General features: G+C 33.5%; 1 protein-coding gene across 2 annotated transcripts in view; it reads left to right on the forward strand.

Moving 5' to 3' along the window:
* EPHA6 (EPH receptor A6) overlaps window positions 1–20,723 on the forward strand; it is a 955,335-nt gene that overhangs the window by 42,038 nt on the left and 892,574 nt on the right. For both annotated transcript variants that reach the window (XM_010380442.2, XM_030938295.1), the window contains exon 2: window positions 13,532–13,596. In XM_010380442.2, the coding sequence (XP_010378744.1) occupies window positions 13,532–13,596 (65 nt within the window). The remainder of the gene's footprint in view (window positions 1–13,531; window positions 13,597–20,723) is intronic.

The following is a 20,723-nucleotide window of genomic DNA, read 5'->3' on the forward strand; positions in this document are numbered from 1 at the left end:
TCAGCCTCCCGAGTAGCTGGGACTACAGGTGCATGTCACCACGCCCAGCTAATTTTTGTATTTTTAGTAAAGATGAGATTTCACCATGCTGGTCAGGATGGTCTCAATCTCTTGACTTCATTAAGAGATTTTTCTGTGGGCCTGAAATCTAAATTAGATTTATAGCACCTCTCATAATATATAATTATATATTTATTTTATACTTTGTGTTATTTTCTGTTTTTCACAGGAGATTGTAATCACCCCAAAGGCAGAGCCTATGTTTATTTTGGTCCAACTTTATACGTAGAACCTAGTGGATTGTTTATATATAAATGTATATAATATATAAAAAATATATTATATATAAATATATATAAATATATGTGTGTGTGTATGTGTGTATGGAATAAATAAATACACATTCATAACAAATATTTTAGGAGTATTGTAAATGAGAAGGAGAAATTTGAAGAGAAAATGAGTTTTGAACAGAAAATGGAGAAATCAAATTTTCATTTCAGATAGACCACTGAGGCCGCATTGAATTCAATGAAAGGAACAAGATAAAGAGATCCCAGTTGAGTTAGATGGAATTGGTAGGGGTTAGAAAGCCATATATTTGAAGATGATTTTAAAACCTTACTGTATTTGTTCTCTATTACTGCTGTAACAAATTAGTACATATTCAGTGGTTTAAATAACACATGTTTATTTACACAGTTTTGTAGGTTAGAGGTCTGACATGGATATCCCTAGGCTAACATCAAGGTGTTAGTGCGACTGCATTCCATTCTGTAGGTTCTAGGAGATAATCCATTTTCTTGCCCTTTTTAATGTCTGGAGACCACCCACGTTCCTTGGCTGCCTTCCTCTCTCTTCAGAGCCAGCAATATTGCATCTCTGCCTTTCTGGAGTCACATCTTCCTCTAGTTCTCTGGCTTTCTCTTCTACTTTAAGGACCTTTGTTATTACATTGGGCCCACACAAACAATATAAAATGTCCCCCTATTTTGAGGGAGATTAGCAACCTTAGCGGATTAGCAACCTTAATTCATCTGCAACCTTAATTTTCCTTTTCCATGTAAGAACACATTCATAGGTTCCTAGGATCAGGATATGGACAACCTGGGAGACAGGCATATTATTCTGCTTACAACATCCAGTTTGCAAACTGATAGATTTGTTGTTAATATTGAGGGATGAGTTATGGATAGGATATTGGTTCACAATTTGTGTACTTGGGCAGATGCTGGGTAACAGTTACTGAAACAGAGAAATCAGGAAGTGGTGCCTATTTAATGAGAAAACAGTGAGTTCAGATGTGAACATGTTACATTTGAGAGGCCTCTGAATTGTGTCAGAAGCATAGAGGGAAATTTATGCTGGAGATACTGTTTTGGAGGTTGACAGCATTAAAATAATAGTTGAAATCCCTAAACTGATAAATTTTCTTTGAAAAGTGAAAAAACAGAGAAAATACAGAAGAGATTCCTGAAGAACATATAATTTTGCATTTTTCAAAATATGGCAGCTTTATGGAATATGATGAAATATGAACAACTGAAGTAGAATAAAAATATTAAGATAATTTACACAGAAACTATTTTCATTGATAAATCAGTGGTTGTAAGTCTATACAACTCTTACTGTTCTTCATCAGTAAAAATTAGAACTGCAGTATATTTACCTCTGTTAAAGACAAGTTAAGGCTGGCCCTGGGTGGCTCTCACCTGTAATCACAGCACTTTGGGAGTCCAGGGTTGCATAAGGTCGAGGCCAAGGTGGCTCAAGATCACTTGAGCCTAGGAGTTCAAAATTAGCCTGTGTAACATGGGGAAACCCCATCTCTAGAGAAAAGTACAAAAATGAGCCGAGCGTGGTGGTGCACATCTGTACTCCCAGCTACTTGGGAAACTGAGGCAGGAGAATCACTTGAGCAGGGGAGGTGGAGGTTGCAGTGAGCAGAAATCGTGCCACTGCACTTCAGCCGGGGTGACAGAGGAGACCCTGTCTCATAAATTTAAAAAAAAAAAAAAAAAAAAAGGCAGTTTATGGCAGAAGCAACCTGGCCAACTAATATTGGACTCTATGCCTAAAATTTTAGCTTCTTCCCCAAATCATGAGTCATGGTCAGCAAATGTCATTGTCCTTATTTGAAAATAAAATCAATCTATAGAATCAGAATTTTACTCACATGTAAGAAACTTTGGGAAAAAATATTGGTTTATAAATCAAGTGAATCTACAGATAGAACTATTTTTCTTTCCAAAAAATTAAAACTTGGCTGGGCGCGGTGGCTCACGCCTGTAATCCCAGCAGTTTGGGAGGCCGAGGTGGGTGGATCACGTCAGGAGATCGAGACCATCCTGGCTAACATGGTGAAACTCCGTCTCTACTAAAAAATACAAAAAATTAGCTGGGTGAGGTGGCGGGCGCCTGTAGTCTCAGCTACTCGGGAGGCTGAGGCCGGAGAATGGCATGAACCCGGGAGGGAGAGCTTGCAGTGAGCCGAGATCACGTCACTGCACTTCACCCTGGGCAAGAGAGCAAGACTCCATCTCAAAAAAAAAAAAAAAAAAAAAAAAAAAAAAAAAAATTTAAAACTAGGCCTTCTAAAATTTAGCCAATAAAGGATAGGCAATAACTATGGGAACTATTACATATTTTGTAAATAGTGTCTGAAATACTAGTGTTATAGTTGGCAATACCTATATTCAAAAAATAATTCCTATAAATAGAATATTTATCTGTGTTTCTTCAGCACTGTTCAAATTTAACAGCTTTAAAATGGGTAGATACAGTCATTCATTTATTAAGTGGAAATAGATCTAGAGGATTTTTAAAAAGTAAAACAGGGTCACTCCTTTCTAGTAATTTAGTACTCTCTAAGAAATCTTTATCTGTAATTTGGTCTTTTGAATGTATTTACCTGCAGGGAAGGAGATTCCCTGGGGAGTTAAATCATCAGTGAATAAATCAATCTCATTTATAAATGAGTCTCCTGTATGCCTGATTAACAAGAACCAGTCTCCTAAAATATGATCATGCCTCTTCAGAAGGATAAGTATTAATCTCAGTCACAAAAGCTGAGGATAGAATTTTGAACCTGATTATTTCACTTAGTCATCAAAATATTAATAGTTTCTGAACATTATAGATTTCTTTGCCATAATCTATATCTTGGGTAGTCAGTAAGTTAAGAAAACTGATCAATGTCGTATGAACGCATACATTTGCTTTCTTATGCTTAATTGTACTTGGGGAACCCATATTGAATAAAATATTTTCCATTTGCCTACGTGTTAAAATGTCATTATCATTTCTTTTGCATTTACTTTATTGCAGAAAGTTCTGATGATAAACAATTTGACAATAGTACTTGATGATTTGCTTCCCTACAGGGTAATGATAATAATGCATTTATTGTATTTTATAGTTTATGCCAACCATAAAGCTTCCACCTGTCATTCTTTTCTCTATATTGAAGCCATGCTGCTCTTGGCATGGGTCACATTTGTAAATGTTTCATTTATGAACCATTCCTCCTCCTGACTCCTCTGCAATACAGAAATATGCCAAAAAAGATTAGCTGCCTTACAGTTCATGTGTCTCTAAATTTGGCATCACATTCACTGTGACATTTCCTCAATAGTTTCCAGTAGGAACTTGTCCTACATAATTCTCATGATTTTATTTATCAAATAATTGTGCAAAGAGCTGTTTAATGTGTAAATGATATGACAACTGGTTGTCTTAATATTTTTTTTTAAGTCTTCACGTTTTTCCTGCCCATTTCTCTCATTATAGATTATTCTGTTCTATAGTCAATGTTACTTACTAAACTACTGCAATCCAATTTAGCTATACAGATGACAACACATAATTTTTAGGCAGTCAAAGATGTTGAAATCATGGTAAAATGATTATAAAATAACGTTTTCATTTAAATTATTTTTTGTAGCAGCTCCCCAGAATGTATATTATTGTATCTGGTTTAATGACCCAATAACCATGTTTTGTGAACAGGTTACTGTGAAATCTGAATGTTCATGAATAGAATTTAGTTAGCTGCTTGTAGAATATTGGCAGTTCAGCTCTGCCTTTTTTAGCATCTAAAGGAACTAGAGTATAGATAATTCAGAAATCAGCTGGAGAAATGGGGTGGGGGAATCTAAGAAAAAAACACCATTGTTCTAGATTTCTCTTGAATACTTGTCAAGTGGATTAATTAACAAGAGAGATTCAAAAGTTGAAGAGGAGGCAGTCATGACCCATGACACAGCAAGCAAACTTTTGTGTGTTACTCTTATTGTCATATATAGAGTAGCCATGCTACCCTAGTAGGGTGGCTAAGAAGATCATAGTTTATTGAGAGCTAGGGTTGATACTACGCTTAGAGAAATACGTGGTTTAGGTTAGAGTAACACCCAGCAATTAGTAGGATAAGAAATACAACCTGGCCAAGCATATAGTATTAAAGCAAAGTAGAGAACCCACGAAGTAGATAGGAAAATATGTAACCTAAACAGTGGTTAAATTTCTTGGGACATGATACAAGTTGGAGATTTAGGAAGTCTCTTTCAATATATTTCTGTGAAAAATTGCTTGTGTGTCGTGATATTAGGTATGCCATGAAAAGTCCCAAATCAGTGTTACCTGAAAGGTGCTATAATCAATTCAAATTTAACTTGGATAAATAAATAACGCAAAGGGAAGAGAGGAAATGATATTTCATAAACACATTTGTATGCTATTTTAGTTAAATTGTTTTCTTCATATGATGGATGTTGGTTATCAGATAATAGGGGGGATAATTTGAACACTGTACACAGTCAGAGATGGGGATAGATGTCCAGGGTTTGGACTGAGAGTGAGCAGTCTGAGGGCAGTCAGTGCTTCAGGGTTTGGGGCCAACAGGGAACAGAGAAGATGACTCCAAAAGATACAAATGTATGTCTTCTCAGAACCCATTCTGGGCTCAAAACAAATGCCCACTTTGATTTTATTTTTTCCAGAGACCACTTTGCCTCTTAACTACATCTCGAAAGATCATATGTAAATAGCCCTTGACTTTTGCCATCACAAACCAAGTACAGTGGCCGTTTAAATTTCATCCAGCACCTGCCTTCCTGCTTACACTATACTGCTTTTCCAATAGTTGGTTAAGAATGTTCTTTTCTAAGACATGCATTTCCTGCCCATGCTCCCTTTCGATTACCTCATTCATTCATTCATTCATTTTCTTCGAAAGGTACACACCCACAAACACCCCCCCAACACACACACTCACACTCACACTCATGTTAAAGTAATAGTTATAATTGTGCTGTCTTGATTTGGTTATAATTTCAATGGACAAAAGAATTCTGTCATTTTCAAGTTGTTTAATATGTATTTGTTTCAAAATTATGGCAGCACAATTAAAATTTTTATCTGATAATGTCTTATTGCTGATGACTAAAAGTTAGATTACAAAAGTGTTTACCTCTGATAGTGCTTAATTTTTTTCTTTTTTTTTTGAGACAAGGTCTTGTTCTGTCATTCAAACTGGAGTGTAGTGGTGCAATAATGACTTGCTGCAGCCTAGAACTCCTGGGTTCAAGCGATACTCTCATCTCAACCTCCTGAGTAATGGGGACTACAGGCACACACAATCACACCTGGCTAATTTTAATTTTTTAATTTTTAATTTGTAGAGATAGGGTCTTGGTATGTTGCCTACGCTTGTTTAATTCATTTTTAAAACATCTCCCACTCTACGTAAAACAATATCTCTTTGGACAAATTTGGCAGACATTTCCTGTATTTGGGATTGTTTTGGAGAGTATCCTACAGGTAGGAAATTATTTCCGTTTCTGTTGTCTACTGGGATGCATTTAGTCCTTGGCACATCTATGAAAAGTACGATAAGTGGTACAATTACTGACAATTTTGATGGTGATTTTGAAGATGTGATATGGGATGTCTGCCCTTTTAGAAGAGCAATTTAATTCTACACAGTCTACTAAATAGCTGCAGTCATTTTTTGTCTGCACTTTTTTTTTTTTTTGAGGCGGAGTCTCGCTCTGTCGCCCGGACTGGAGTGCAGTGGCCAGATCTCAGCTCACTGCAAGCTCCGCCTCCCGGGTTTACACCATTCTCCTGCCTCAGCCTCCCGAGTAGCTGGGACTACAGGCGCCCGCCACCTCGCCCAGCTAGTTTTTGTATTTTTAGTAGAGACGGGGTTTCACCGTGTTAGCCAGGATGGTCTCGATCTCCTGACCTCGTGATCCGCCCGTCTCGGCCTCCCAAAGTGCTGGGATTACAGGCTTGAGCCACCGTTGTCTGCACTTTCTAAATGAGGGCATTTTAATCTGTTCTGCTATATATGTGTTTGAATAAACTATGGCATGTGAGTTGACACAAAAATCCTAGTAGCGAAAGTCATAAAGTAGAAAACTGGTGTACCTTGAAGGTAGGCATTGTAACTTAGACTTTCTATATCCTATAGTGTCCAATATATAGAGTCTTAAATATAACAGAGACTCAATAAGTGTTTGTTGAAATAACGTCAAAATGTATAATGTAAAATCAGGTAACATTTCTTGACTGCTGAGGTCCTAGTTATGGAAGTTAACATTTATTTTCATTATGTCCATGGAAGTGTAATGGAGAGAACAAACAAAACTGCAGGAAGAAAAATTTTTCCATCTTCAAGAAAAAAGACTAAATTTTAATTCTCAAATTTTTTTTTTCACAGACTTTTTTATTTCCTTTTCAACATAAAGCTACTGTTATTTTTTTTTTTTAAAGTAAGGGTTTCAGTAGTTTCTTTTAGACCTGTCTTCCACTATATAGAAATGGTTTTGCATTGAGATGGCCATTATATTGTAGATATAACTTTCAAGTAAGTAGTTATAATTTCTTTTATCAGGACCGTTAAACCAGTGATTTAAGTGTATTTCAGACCTTAAGTTTCACAATATTCTTCAAAAAATTGGAAAATGTCCAAAGCCCATAAAAGACAGGTGGGAACATAAGAAAGGTTAGAACTAGAAAGGTAAGACACATGTTTGATGCTGTGTAAGCAATGGGGAACATGTTCAATGGTTTCAGCTAAATGGGGCACTTCTTTGTGAGAGATGAGAGACTCACAACATTTATTAATACAAGACTAGAAAATCTAAGACTATAGCCAAATAGTATTTTCTACCTCTTTAATCCCTGAGTAATTGAGACAAATGTAAATCATATAGGTCTCAACTAAATTTGCTTACAAAATGCTGAAGATGTCAAAATAGAGGAAGCATCTAATGCTGTTAATTAGGGACATGTCAAATTTTCTTTTACTCATTTTTAACCACAGAGATAATAGAGCAGTTTCATAGGAAAGCACATCTTTTGAGATAACTCATTAATAAATCTCAATGACCTTGCTCAGGAGCCCAGGAGGGAACCTGTAGTTTGGTGACCTTGTGATAGATCACATCCACACCTGAGTTATCCTTTGGTCTCTGTGGTACGTGCTGGTAATAGCAGGTTTTAGGAATGATTATAAGGCTGAAGCAAATATAGCTCTGTCAGTCAGGATAAGGATCTGGAGGTTCTTGGAGTGAGTGAAATAAGAAGGTATGAAAGTCAAGATGAACATTTCTAGTTATATTTTAATCAACTATTAACCATTCATTATTTGGATGAGGTTTTCAGTGATAGTTCTTGCTCTAGAGTATGACTTGCTTTCTAAGTAATAGCAAACTACTTCACTTGATTTATCCTGAAAGTAATTTAATTAGGAAGAAAATTATATAGCTTCAGTGTTTTGCCCTTTTTTTTCTATTCAAGATAACAGTGAAGAAAAATAATTTTTGATTTTTATAGCTTATTTTAGATAACTAAGGGAATCATCATTTAGTTTTAAGAAGGGACAGAGATATTTGAATGTTTTCTGAAAAACATACTCTCTAGCAGAGTAGAAAACTGAAAGGTGTAAGTTCAAAAGTTCTAGACTTGATTTTATTCTCTAATTAGAAAAACTTAACCTCACTATTTTCACATTACCTTATACTTAAAAATCAAATTTTCAATCTCAGATGTAACTGAAGGGATGGATAAAATTAATAATGAATGCCCTCTATGTTAAAAACAAGAAAACCAGGCCGGGCGCGGTGGCTCAAGCCTGTAATCCCAGCACTTTGGGAGGCCAAGACGGGCGGATCACGAGGTCAGGAGATCAAGACCATCCTGGCTAACACGGTGAAACCCCATCTCTACTAAAAAATACAAAAAAAAAAAAAAAAAAAAAACTAGCCGGGCGAAGTGGCGGGCACCTGTAGTCCCAGCTACTCGGGAGGCTGAGGCAGGAGAATGGTGTAAACCCGAGAGGAGGAGCTTGCAGTGAGCTGAGATCCAGCCATTGCACTCTAGCCTGGGTGACAGAGCCAGACTCCGTCTCAAGAAAAAAAAAAAAAAAAAAACAAAAACAAGGAAACAAGCAAAAATGACAAAAAATAAGAATAACCACCACAGCAAAACAAAATGTTGTAAGCACACCTAATGAACAAATAATTGATCTCAGGTTCTAGATAAAAGTAGCTTCGTTGTTTTTAAGAAAGTATGATCCTCTTTAGAATATTTTTCCTTAAAATATTCCCAATACAGAGAGGACCATATCAGGAGTCAACATAATTCAGTGTCTATTTAAAGCAATCTATGTTAGTTTTTTTTCAGATTTAAATATGGTTGCAACTCTATGTGAGGGTAGATCCCCATATTATGTATATCCGAAAGTAAAAATTTTTGGTTCTTACCTTTCAGAAATATACAGTGGTGTTAAAACTGGATTAATTTTATAATCTAAATGTCAGTTTAAAGCATTTAAACATTATTATATTCAAATGGACTGCTTCTAAAATGTAATGTAGAAAGGTGCATGTTTGTTTATATATCTGTAATTTGAAGTATTCTCTGATTGTATCTGGTCATGATGTTAGAAGTACTGCCTTTGTTTACTTGTGTTTTTTCAGATGGGAGATAGTAGAGTGTTACAGTTAGTGGAACATAGAACCATCATAAACCTCTGCTGATGTGTTGTTACTGAGTGACTTAGTAACTTTACTTAGTAACTTAGAACCTTTAAGCTGGGCCTTAAAGTTTCTAAATTGAATGATTCTAGGAAGAAACCCCTTACTTTATTTTTCATAAGGTTTGTTAGACAAAGTTCTGAAACATGTGTTTATGATTGTCTGAACTTTAAAACATATTGATAAATCTTTGGACTCAGTTTACATGACATTGACTTAAATTTTTACAACAAAATTATCCTAAAAGAATAGCTACTTTCTTAGTGGCTTGATTTATCTCGTCCTTGTTTAATTTTTCAAAGTGAGTTATGAATAAAATCTTATCTTTTTCTTACTGTGCTGTTTGAATAAAGATGATCTTCTATTATATACTATAAATCAATATGCTAATTGTTTTTAAACTAATACCTTTTAGATTTACTAAAATGGTGTAGTAGACTTTATCAAGTAGACTTGATAAAATATTTAAAGGCAATACATTAATATTTAGTTTTTTATTCTTAGGTAATAATAACTTTCATATTTAATCCAGATATTTTCTTTTAAAACACGATGACATTTTCTTATAATTTCCAAAAGCATGAATAAAGACAACTCAAACTAAAGGACACGTTCAGAAAGAAATACAATATGCTGGAAGTTTTTTTCTAAAAGTTAATAGGAAAATTGTATGCAGTTATATAGACATGTCGTATGCATTATGTTGCTTACAAAACAAAACGTGTATTTTCAGAACTTCATTTTGATGACCCCAACCTATTTATTTTTTTGTTTTATTCAGTTTCTCATTTATTATGCTATGAATAAATAATTGTATTTTCATTTGTACTCTTTACATAAATAATAGGTGTTAATCATCCTATTTAAACATCGCTATTATATTAAAAATGGAAAAGTATTGACTTTTTTACTGATGCTAATGCTGATGTAATTTTTTTTCCTCCTACTGAATTTACAGTGTTTTTGCTCTCTGGTAGGGTCTGGATAACTTTTGTTTGGAGCCAGCAGGAGGAGCTCTCACCTTGCTGGGTTCAACGTAATTAGTGTGCCTGAAAAACCTGAATTTGTGGGGGTTATTTTGTATGTGAAACAAATGATAAAATTAAAATATTTATCACATATATCCAAAATTCTGAATTTTATTTTGATATTAAAGTATCATTCATCTCTCTGAAATGCAAATTTGGAATCTTACTATTTTTAAGAATTTTTAAGAGGTATGATTGCAATTTAATGAAATAAAGCAGTTAGGTAAATCTTTTTTCTGGAAGATACTAAGAAACAGCAATAAAAAATTTTTCCTAAGCATTTGCACTGTAATAGGTACATTCATATTTTTCTTTTTTATTTGTTTTGAAGTGAATATACTTCACAGTTTACAATTATGAATACTGAGAACAAAGCAGCCTTGATATGTTTTAGAAACAATAATAATTAAATGAATTAACTTACTGGTCATAATTCCTATATAAAACTTTTAAAAAGGAAATAGCTGTTGATAGATTTCAATACACTTCAGAGATTTTTAGACACTTAGCTCCAGTGAACCCCTTGATTTGAATATTGTGATTTGTAGGCTGTACCAGTGAATTTTCTGCAGAAATCTTTGATGAGAAAATTAGAATCAAACTTACAAACATTTAAAAATCACCAAAAGAAATACTGATGTTTCTGTCCATTTAGTGAAGTACATATTAAAACAGTAATGAGATACTGTTGCACACCTGATAGAATGACTTTAAAAAACTGGACAAAATCAAGTCCTGATATATACAGGAATGGGAAAACCATATGTTTCCCTACTGAGAATCTAAAATTTCACGGCAGTTTTGGAATCCAGATGGATAGTCTATTTAAAAAACACACATTTTCTGTATAACCCACCAATCCTAGTCCTAGTTATTAACCCTGGAGAAATAAAAGCATAGGTTCATATAAAAAATCTATATAGGAAAGCTTGGAGTGACCTATACATAATTTTCTTAACTGGAAATAGCCCACACGTTCTTCAACTAGGGAATTCCATACAGTGGAATCGTTTTCAGCAATAAAAAGGAGCAGTTGAAACAAGCAGTGACATAGATGGATCTCAAATGCATATGCGAAGTAAAGAAACCAGGCTCAAAAGGCTACATGCTATATGATTTCATTTATTTGACACTCTGGAAAAGGCAAAGCTGCAGGAAAAGAGATCAGATTAGTGGTTGCCAGAGGATAGGAAAGGGATTCCTTATAAAGGGCCACAAGAAATTTTGGAAAGGTAAAGGCCATATTCTCTAGCTTGATTGTAGCCGTGGTTACATGGCTGTAGGAGTTTCTCATGATTTACAGAAATGTACATTTGAAGAGGGTGGATTTGTTGTAAGCCAAACAAATTTTAATAAATCTAACTGATAAAAAATGGGGAAATTTATAGATTAAAAAATTCACTTAAACAGGAATGCCAACTAACTTATTAGCACTTATTTGAATCTCGGTTTCTTTTTCAAATAAATTGAGACAATAAAGAATATTGAACACTGTCTAGATATTTCATGGCATTAAGGAATTTTTTTATATTAATGAATTAAGGTTTTATAGGCATATTAAAAGAGTATTTTACAAATACATGTTGAATTTTTATACAGGTGAAATGATATAATTCCTGAAATGTACTTCAAATAAACCTTGCAGTAGGGAAGTAGGTAAAAATGTATAGATGAGACAAGATTGGACATTAATTGGTAATTATTGAATCTGAGTGATGAGTATGTGAGGGTTCATTGTACTATTTTTTTCTACTTCAAAAAGTGTTTGAAAATTTTTCACAATAAAAATTAATTAAAAATTATGGCTTAGTTTTACAAATGTATGTTTAGTTAATAGATTTTAACAATACTAAAGGAATATTCTGCAATGAGTAAGCAGAGTTTAACCTAGGAATTTAAGGATACTTTCATATTTTAAAATGTATCAATAAAATTTATCACAGTAGTTCACCTATGTAAAACTTCGGAATCCTTAGACACCAAACGGCAGATGCCAAATAACATACTCACAATTGCATTTTTTAAAATTATAAATGAGAAACCCTCAACTGGGTGCCTTGGCTCACGCCTGTAATCCCAGCACTTTGGGAGGCCAAGGTGGAAGGATCACTAGACGGCAGGAATTTGAGACCTATCTGTATAGCATAGTAAGACCTTCTCTCTGCAACAGATGAAAAAATTAGCTGGGCACAGTGGTGCATGCCTGTAGTCCCAGTTACTCAGAAGGCTGCGGCAGGAGGATCGCCTTGAACCTAGGAGTTCAAAGCTTCAGTGATCTATGATTGTGCCGCTGAACTCCATCCTGAGCATCAGAACAAGACCTGTCTCTTAAAAAAAAAGAAAAAAAAAGAGGAAAAAGGTATTCCACTTCCTTGGCAAGATGAAAAACCAGAATTAATGATGAGATACCAAAGCATTGTTTCTCAGAGTTAGGTCCATATCCTACTGACATCTGGAGACCTAGGAGGTAGTAGTTAAAAGTAAGTATCGACTGAATCATGAGCTCTCTACATTTACCTGTCAGAAACACTACAAAAACCCTCCTTGGTTGATCTCCATCTGTCCCCATCATTTCTATCACCTAACTTCCCCCAAATAGTCTCCACCCCTACAACTGAGAACTGATTTAGTCATATTTCAGTTAGTTTATAGAAAGTGTTCTAAAATTTAAAAAAAATCATATATCTGATTGAAACCCCCTCATCCTAGACCAGTTGAAATTGGATCCGCTTTGCGAAGTTCTTCCAGAACTGCCAACCCAACTTTAGCCTAACTTAATTGCTAGGGTGTTAGTATAGTCTTCACTTTTATAATTTAACAGAAAATGTTATTATGTGTTTACGTGTCTGCTTTTTTGACTGCATTATGAATTACCTTTGGTCAGGAAAAGAGATGGATGGTTTTTACATTTGGTTTCACACCCTTTAGCCATAAGTAGACTACCTAGTATATATAATAATAATGTAGTCAATGCTTTAAAGATTGTAAGATTTTTCAAAATGATTTTTAAATATTTTACTGATTATATATAAGGACATTTAATAACACAAAAAGAGAATTTTTTACACATTGAAGTCTGCTTTAATACAGGATTTTCTTACTGAATGTGGTGTATAAAGACTGTATATGAAAGTGGGGGAAAAGCAAAGTAGTTATTTTATCAGTTTTAAACATCTACTATTAAAAATGACTTAATTCTGTTTAATAATTTCATTTAGCATTGTTTAACAAAAATATACATAATTTAATTTCTAAATACTTTATGCATTTTATCATTACTTAATACTATTTTATATTATTTAATATGTAAATAATTTCTGAAGTAAGATAACTCATTAAACTTAATTCAGTGAATAATAGTAAGCATAATTGACATTAATGATTTAAATAACTTTAATAATTTAATATATTTTTGCATTAGTTGAGAAATTCATGGAATTTTTATTTTCTATTTAATTTCAGTCGTGTTGCTTGATACAACAACTGTGCTGGGAGAACTAGGATGGAAAACATATCCATTAAATGGGGTAAGTTTAAATATCTTTGAAAAATCACCATCATTGTTAGATTTTTAAGATCTCCTAACAATTGATGGAACAGTGAATTTTGTGGCCTACTTGTTATGAATTTTGACATATAACTTAAATCCCATACAGAAGATTGAAATAAGAACTGGTAATCAGTGGGAATGATATGTAAAGATCCTTCCTTTCTCCTAAATTAGTAATTATTCTTTAATGCTGTGTTTATACATAGTAACATTAGAATATCTCCCATATAAATATTTTCCTTAAATATAAATTTCTACGTGTAAGTTTATGTATGTTATATTTATGTTACATTTGATACCCTCAATGAGTATTTGTGCATAAATAAACTTTAAACTACCACAGTATAAATGGATTGTGCAAATATTAACAATTTGGTTTTTAATACAAAATACAAGTCTACTAAAATATTATGCATTTTTGAACTTGATAAAAAGATACAAGGTGATTAGGTTTTCGTTAACTGAAATAGTTGTATTTAAATGCTTGTAAGGGTGTGTAATTTGCAAAATATAGTGTTTCATGGACCAACATTTTAGCTATGGTTGTACTTGACTTTTTGTATATTTTTATATATTTTGCATCATTTTCACATTACAGTATATGTCTACTTGTTTTCATACTAAGCTAAAATAAAAGTGGTTTGTAAAGCATTCTGCTTTGATTTTTGTCTAGTTAATCAAAATATTGAATGATAGAGGCAGTCACATGTTTTCAGATACACTTGGGTTAGCTTTCCTTTTTTTCCTTAGAAATAGTAGTTTTCTTATTACACATTCTTAGTTGACATTTTCACATTGCTTCTTGTATTATATCTTCACATTTAAGTCTCAAGGAGAAATTGATCCAAATATGTTTTGTTCTTTTAGAATCTTTCGCATATTGCTGTTTGAATTTGACATTTTACAACAACAGTTACTCACTAAGTGTGTATTTTCAACTAAAATATCCTATGAAGAGTTAAATCTTCCTCTCTTCAACAGCCCATTTGCTTCTTTAGATTTGTAAGTTTTATATACTGTAAGTTTATTTTTCTGGAAGTTTTGTTTATTCTACTAGAACGCTCATCGAACTGTTTCTGAGGTATGTATCTTAAACTAGGGTTATGCTTTTATGTTCATTCTCTTATTTCCACTAAAATGAACAAACATTAGTATTGTTGAGTATATTAAGCGGGTCATGTTTGTCACTTTCAAGAAATGAATGAAACTTTTCTAAAATACCTTTCATATGTGTGTGTGTGTGTGTGTGTGACTGTGTGTGTGTAATCTTATGAACAGTAGAATAGATTGATGGTATAAATAAGTTTTTAAAAATATGCAATTTATTTTTTTTCTCTTTTAATGAAGAGAATAGATTACTGGTAGTAATGGAGCTTTACTTAATGCTATTTATAGGTTAAAATAAGGAATTATTCAGTAAGGATGAAGAACTTTTAAAAGAGGCTACTGAAAATGCCAAGAATGAAAATAATCTAGCTATCAATACAGGTTACAGTATTTAAAATCCACCAGAACCATTAATCAGTTTATAACATGTAAACTAGCATTTATATCCATACATTAAAATTGTAATTATATCTAATTGAAATCATATAAAGTTTTCAGGTACTCAGTTTCACTGAGCCATGCTAATTTGATTGACCATTTTAACCATTATATTTTTACATAGACACTAATTCAGTTGATTTTACAAATATGTCATGGGTGGAAGAGACATGTAGACAATATAGTTGGCAATACATGATGTAAACTATATTTGGTATTATAAATAATGTATTTCCAAGGAGTAACTTTTTAATTAAAAAAAAGCTCCTCCTGTAAAGAATTTAGACATTTTTGAAATTGTATAATGTGCTACATAAAATACAGGAAATTTAATCATTGATTTCATAGATTTTTTTTACTTAAAATCATCTTTCCACTAGTAATATCATGCTAATATAGTTACAGAATTAGGCATTCAGAGTGTGCCTGTGAACAGACCAATAAATAGACATTTCAGTAGGAAATTGAGCATCCCTGGTTAGTAATTATGGAAAAAGGATGAATAGTCTGAACAAATAATGTTTTAGGCTTATAGAAATGAAAAGAGAATTATGAATTTTCTAAAACACTTGCTTATCAATTCATTTGTGTCAACATATACTTTTTCTTTTAATCATTGTCCTGAATTCAATTTAACAAACTTCCGTTTTATGTTCCTCTGTGCCAAATACCCTGTTGTTGTTCCTAAGACAGATTTTTCTACCCTCAAGGGGTATTGAAGCACAACGATAATTATACAGAATCACTAGACTGAAGAATGTGTCTTCAGGTTGTTCTGAGTAATGTTTTGTGAAATAATAATAAAAAGGAGAAGTTAATTCTGGTCAGGGAAAATTGGGAATAAGAAGTTGCATGTCAGCTCTTTCAAAAAAAAAAAAAAAAAAAAAAAAAAACACCTTGAAGGAATTGCATACTGGCTTGAAAAAAAGGGAGAAGGCAACTTCTAGGTGAAGGGAGTGGCTTGAGCAAAGGCACTGAATTATTTCATGTATGTATCTAGTTTTAGGAATGTTGAGAATCATTTGGCCTGTAGGGATGCATTGGAAATCATTTGACTGGAGTGGAGGTATATAGTGAGAAATAGGACCTGTAATCATAGGCTAAACCATGTTTTGCAAGACTTAGAATTTCACTAAGTTGAGGTAGATAGTGCATATCTCTGCATCAGTAAGTTAACTTTTAAAACCTATGTTTAATGTGTACATGGTGGATGAGGTCTTTGTTACATAGTTCTATTGGGCTTAGATATAGCCACTATAGTATACAAAAAAAAAAAAAATACCATTTTCAACAGTGGAGTACCTGTTAATTAAACATTAAGACAAAATTGAATGTTAGGAAAACAAAAGTGCTGTTGGATAATACATCACATTTTATTTTAGTGACAGTTGGAGAGTAGAAAACTTTGTGTTTCTCTAATACTGAATATTGGTTTTGAATATCATATTTTATAGATAATTTTTGTGTGCTCTGACTTAGATGATCACTAGGGCTTCGGCAATGCAATGTAGTACAAGATATATGATCCTGTCTGTTGGCCATAGTGAAATGGTATTAGGAAACTTACCCTGAAATACTTCATGTATTAGCCATGGTTCTTTGGAGAAAGAGAACCAATGGGAGATATATCTGTATCTATTATGTATATCTGTATCTATTTTTCTACCTAATGAGAGAGATACTGAGATTTATTTTGGGAATTGGCTCACATGATTATGGAGGACATGAAGTTCCATGATCTACAAACTGAAGAACAAGGAAAGTTGGTGGCGTAATTTAGTCCTAGTCCAAAGACCTGGGGAGTGGGTACTGATGTCAGTTTCCAAGTCAGAAGACCCAAGAACCAGGAACTCTGATTTCTAAAGGCAGGAGAAGACAGATGTCCCTGCTTAAGAAGAGGGAGCAAATTTGTCCTTCCTACATCTTCCTCATTCTGTCTCCATTTCAGTGGATTGTATGAGGCCAAGTTACATTAGTGAGGGAGGGCAGATACTCTTTAATTAATCTATTGACTCAAATACTAAGCTCTTCCAGAAACATCTTTACTCACACACCTGGAAATACTGTTTTAACCGTTATCTGGAAATAACGTTGTAGCAGTCAGTTATCTTTAGCCTAGTCATGTTGATACATAAAATTAACCATCACAGTTAGGAAAATAAGAAAACATGTTACTCATGTGTAAATAAAAGCTGTAAGTAAACCTAACAACTAATGATTTTTATTTTTATAACAGAAGAAGCATAGATTACAATTAAACTCTATAGAAAGATACTTTATTCCGTTAATCAGAGCCCGTCATTTCCAAATATAATTTTTCCAAAGATGAAAATCAAAGATTGGATGTACTGTGATAGAGAATGGAGTATCTACCAATAAACATTTGTTTTTATAATGCAATTTAAGAAGTAATTCATCATAGTACAAGATTGCAGTATTACAATTTGATTCATCCTAAAATTGAAATTATCCAAAACTATACCATGTATATATTCAAATTCTGAAAACAAATTTTGGTGATAATTTCTGTTGGTGACTATGGATTGTTATAGTTACTGTTTTCAAACTGATGTTTAAATAATTTTTCTTCTTAGAAGCTTCACAACATATACGGCAATGTTCTAGACACCCATTGTGTTAATTTCAATTATATTGTTACATATTTCAAAGAAAGGCATTAGGTTTTGTTAATTAATCAATTCTGTCAGTGGGCATTTCTTTAATATCCATGTTTGTAAGACATTTTATAACTGTAAGGTGTTAATTACCATCCACATAAGGGAAAGGGCTTGATAATAGTACTCATATCATTAGATTATTAGAAGGATGAAATTATGTAATATATGTAAAGAAGTTACAACAATGTCAGGATCATAATAAACATTACATAAATATTAGTGTTAGGAGTATTGCAAGAACCCCAAGTATTTTAAAGAAATGAAAAATCCAGACTTCTATATAGAGCGTTTGTTTCTTTGCTTTTTCCAGTATCATGTTTTATCATGTATCAAATATTGTTTTCTTTTGAACCACAATTATATTTTTGTGCCTTTGTTTACTTAACAAATAAGACAAAAATATAGAATGAGTACTTTTTTCATTTAAATATAAATAAAATACGTATGTATACTCATTTATTTAATCTTTCACTACACATTAACTATGTGAAAAATGCTATTTTGCGTACTGGAAGTGGTGGTGGACACGGTCAGTCATTACAAAAATATATGAACCCTCTTGGGATCTAGTAGTAGTTATGATCTTTTAACTGTGAATAGTATATTCAGGTTTGCTTGATATATAATCAAAACATATGTTATATGTTATTAAGTTAGCTTCATAACCAAGAATTGCCAGAGCAAATATGGGCAGTAATAATAGAAAGATTGAAAGCAAATATGGGCAGTAATAATAGAAAGATTGAAAGCAAATATGGGCAGTAATAATAGAAAGACTTATTTACCCTAGAGTGAGATTCCAGTGTGGTAACTGCCTCTTAAAAGATGCTGAACTGAATTAACCAAATGAGATAGAATTTGAAGGCCAGTGTATTATGTTCCTTGAAAGCATTTTTCTAGAAAAGAAAAGTAAACCTGGATACTCACTGGGAAGAGATAGATACATGAGACATAATTCTTACATTTCTTCCTTTGGTTTGATGAGTCAAATATTTTAAAAGAGCAGCCTGTAAATGAACAGCTTCCTGCACATAATCTCATGTGATGGCCGAGCCTGTTTGAAGACGGTCATGTTTAGTACCCAAACGTTCTCTTACAATCATTTGCAGTTGGAGGAACACAATCTGCAAAGCCAACGTTTGTTTCTTGAGACCATTCCTTTCAGGGGGTTGTCCCTGTTGAAGCACATGTCAGCACAGGTGAGCTCATGATTGCCTGGAGATCTCCTTGTGGCTCCTGGGACAAGCAGAAAGGAACACATGGCATTTTAGGATAGAAGCCTCCTGTGTTTACGGGGGGTGGCTTCCAAACTTGCTGTCTCCTCTCCTCTTCTTTGCTTTATGTAGATTTAAATTTCTGACCTATTTCATTTTTCTTCTCTCCAAAGAATGTCTTTGAACATTTCTTGTTCTTGCAAGGTAGATCTGCTGGCAACACATTCTTTGAATTTTGTTTGATAAAGTCTTCATATCTTCTTCACTTTGGAGGGAAAATTTTACAAAGTACAGAATTCCAGTTTGGTGAGCTTTAACAAATCTCTAAACACTTTAAATATTTCACTCCACTCTTATTGCTTGCGTAGTTCCTGAGGATGAATTTTATGTAATTCTTATCCTTGCTCCTCTATACTTAAGGTGTTTGAGTCTTCTGGCTTCTTTCAAAGTTGTTTCTTTATATTTGTTTTTGTTTTTATTTGATGTGAGAATATTTTTTGAAATTTGAATGCGGTATATGTAGATACAGTTTTTCTGGCATTTATCCTGGTTAGTGTTCTTTGAGCTTCCCGAATCTGTGGTTTGTAGCCTGACAATAATTTGGAGAAACGTCTCTGTCATTATTGCTTTAAATAAATATTGTTCTCTTCCTTTCTCTTTTTTTCCCCATCTGATATTGCCATTACACATAAACTGTTGGATTTCTGCTTCCTTAAATTATGATTCTCAGGCCAAGGTGGGTGGATCACCTGAGGTCAGGAGTTCGAGACCAACCTGGCCAACATGGTGAAACCACATCTTCACTCAAAATACAAAAATTAGCTGGGCATGGTGGCGGGCACCTGTAATCCCAGCTACTCAGGAGGCTGAGGCTGGAGAATCGCTTGAATTGGGAGGTGGAGGTTGCAGTGAGCCAAGATCATGCCCCAGCACTCCAGCCTGGAAGACAGAGCAAGACTTCATCTCAAAAAAAAAAATGTTATGATTTTCTGCATCCACCAGTCCATCTCTCCAATTCTGGGCCAGTATTTTACTCGCTGATCTAAGTGTAGTTGTTGATTTTTCAGTTTGTTCAGCTTTTTACTTGCTACAATGGAGAAGCTAATTCTAAACTACTTACTTGCTGGACCAGGCAAAATAATACATTTTCAGCTGTCACAAACATTATATAATGGGTTGCAATATTTGCTTAAGCAGTTTTACAAATTATGATTCTAATTAATTTTCCTTTGCCTTCTATTTTCTTGCCATAAGCAGTCCTGAAATTTTCACTTTCTCTTCATATCAGTCACTATCAGCAGCAATTGGCTTTATTTTCAAGTTCATTCAATCTAAACAGTAAATCAAGCTTTTATCCCTTTACATGACATTGTTGCTATTTTTCCTTACAAATCGGTAAAGGAAGATTTCAGAGCTTTCTTGTGATATGCACATCGAGCAGTAGATGATGAAACTCCCAGGTGCTCTTAAAGATTTAAATCTGTATGTCTTGACTTCATAGGAATAACCATGTACATTTCTATTTCAGAATATTCAGATTATTAATGTGTCATGAGTCTATAAAAGAACTGCAATTCAGCATTTCAGTATTTTACATACTTTTTGTGATCTCAATAATATTTATGTGAAGTAAACATTTTTATTACCACATTATATATGAAAAAACT

The sequence above is a fragment of the Rhinopithecus roxellana genome, chromosome 1 (assembly GCF_007565055.1).
Source record: "Rhinopithecus roxellana isolate Shanxi Qingling chromosome 1, ASM756505v1, whole genome shotgun sequence".
Taxonomy (NCBI): domain Eukaryota; kingdom Metazoa; phylum Chordata; class Mammalia; order Primates; family Cercopithecidae; genus Rhinopithecus; species Rhinopithecus roxellana.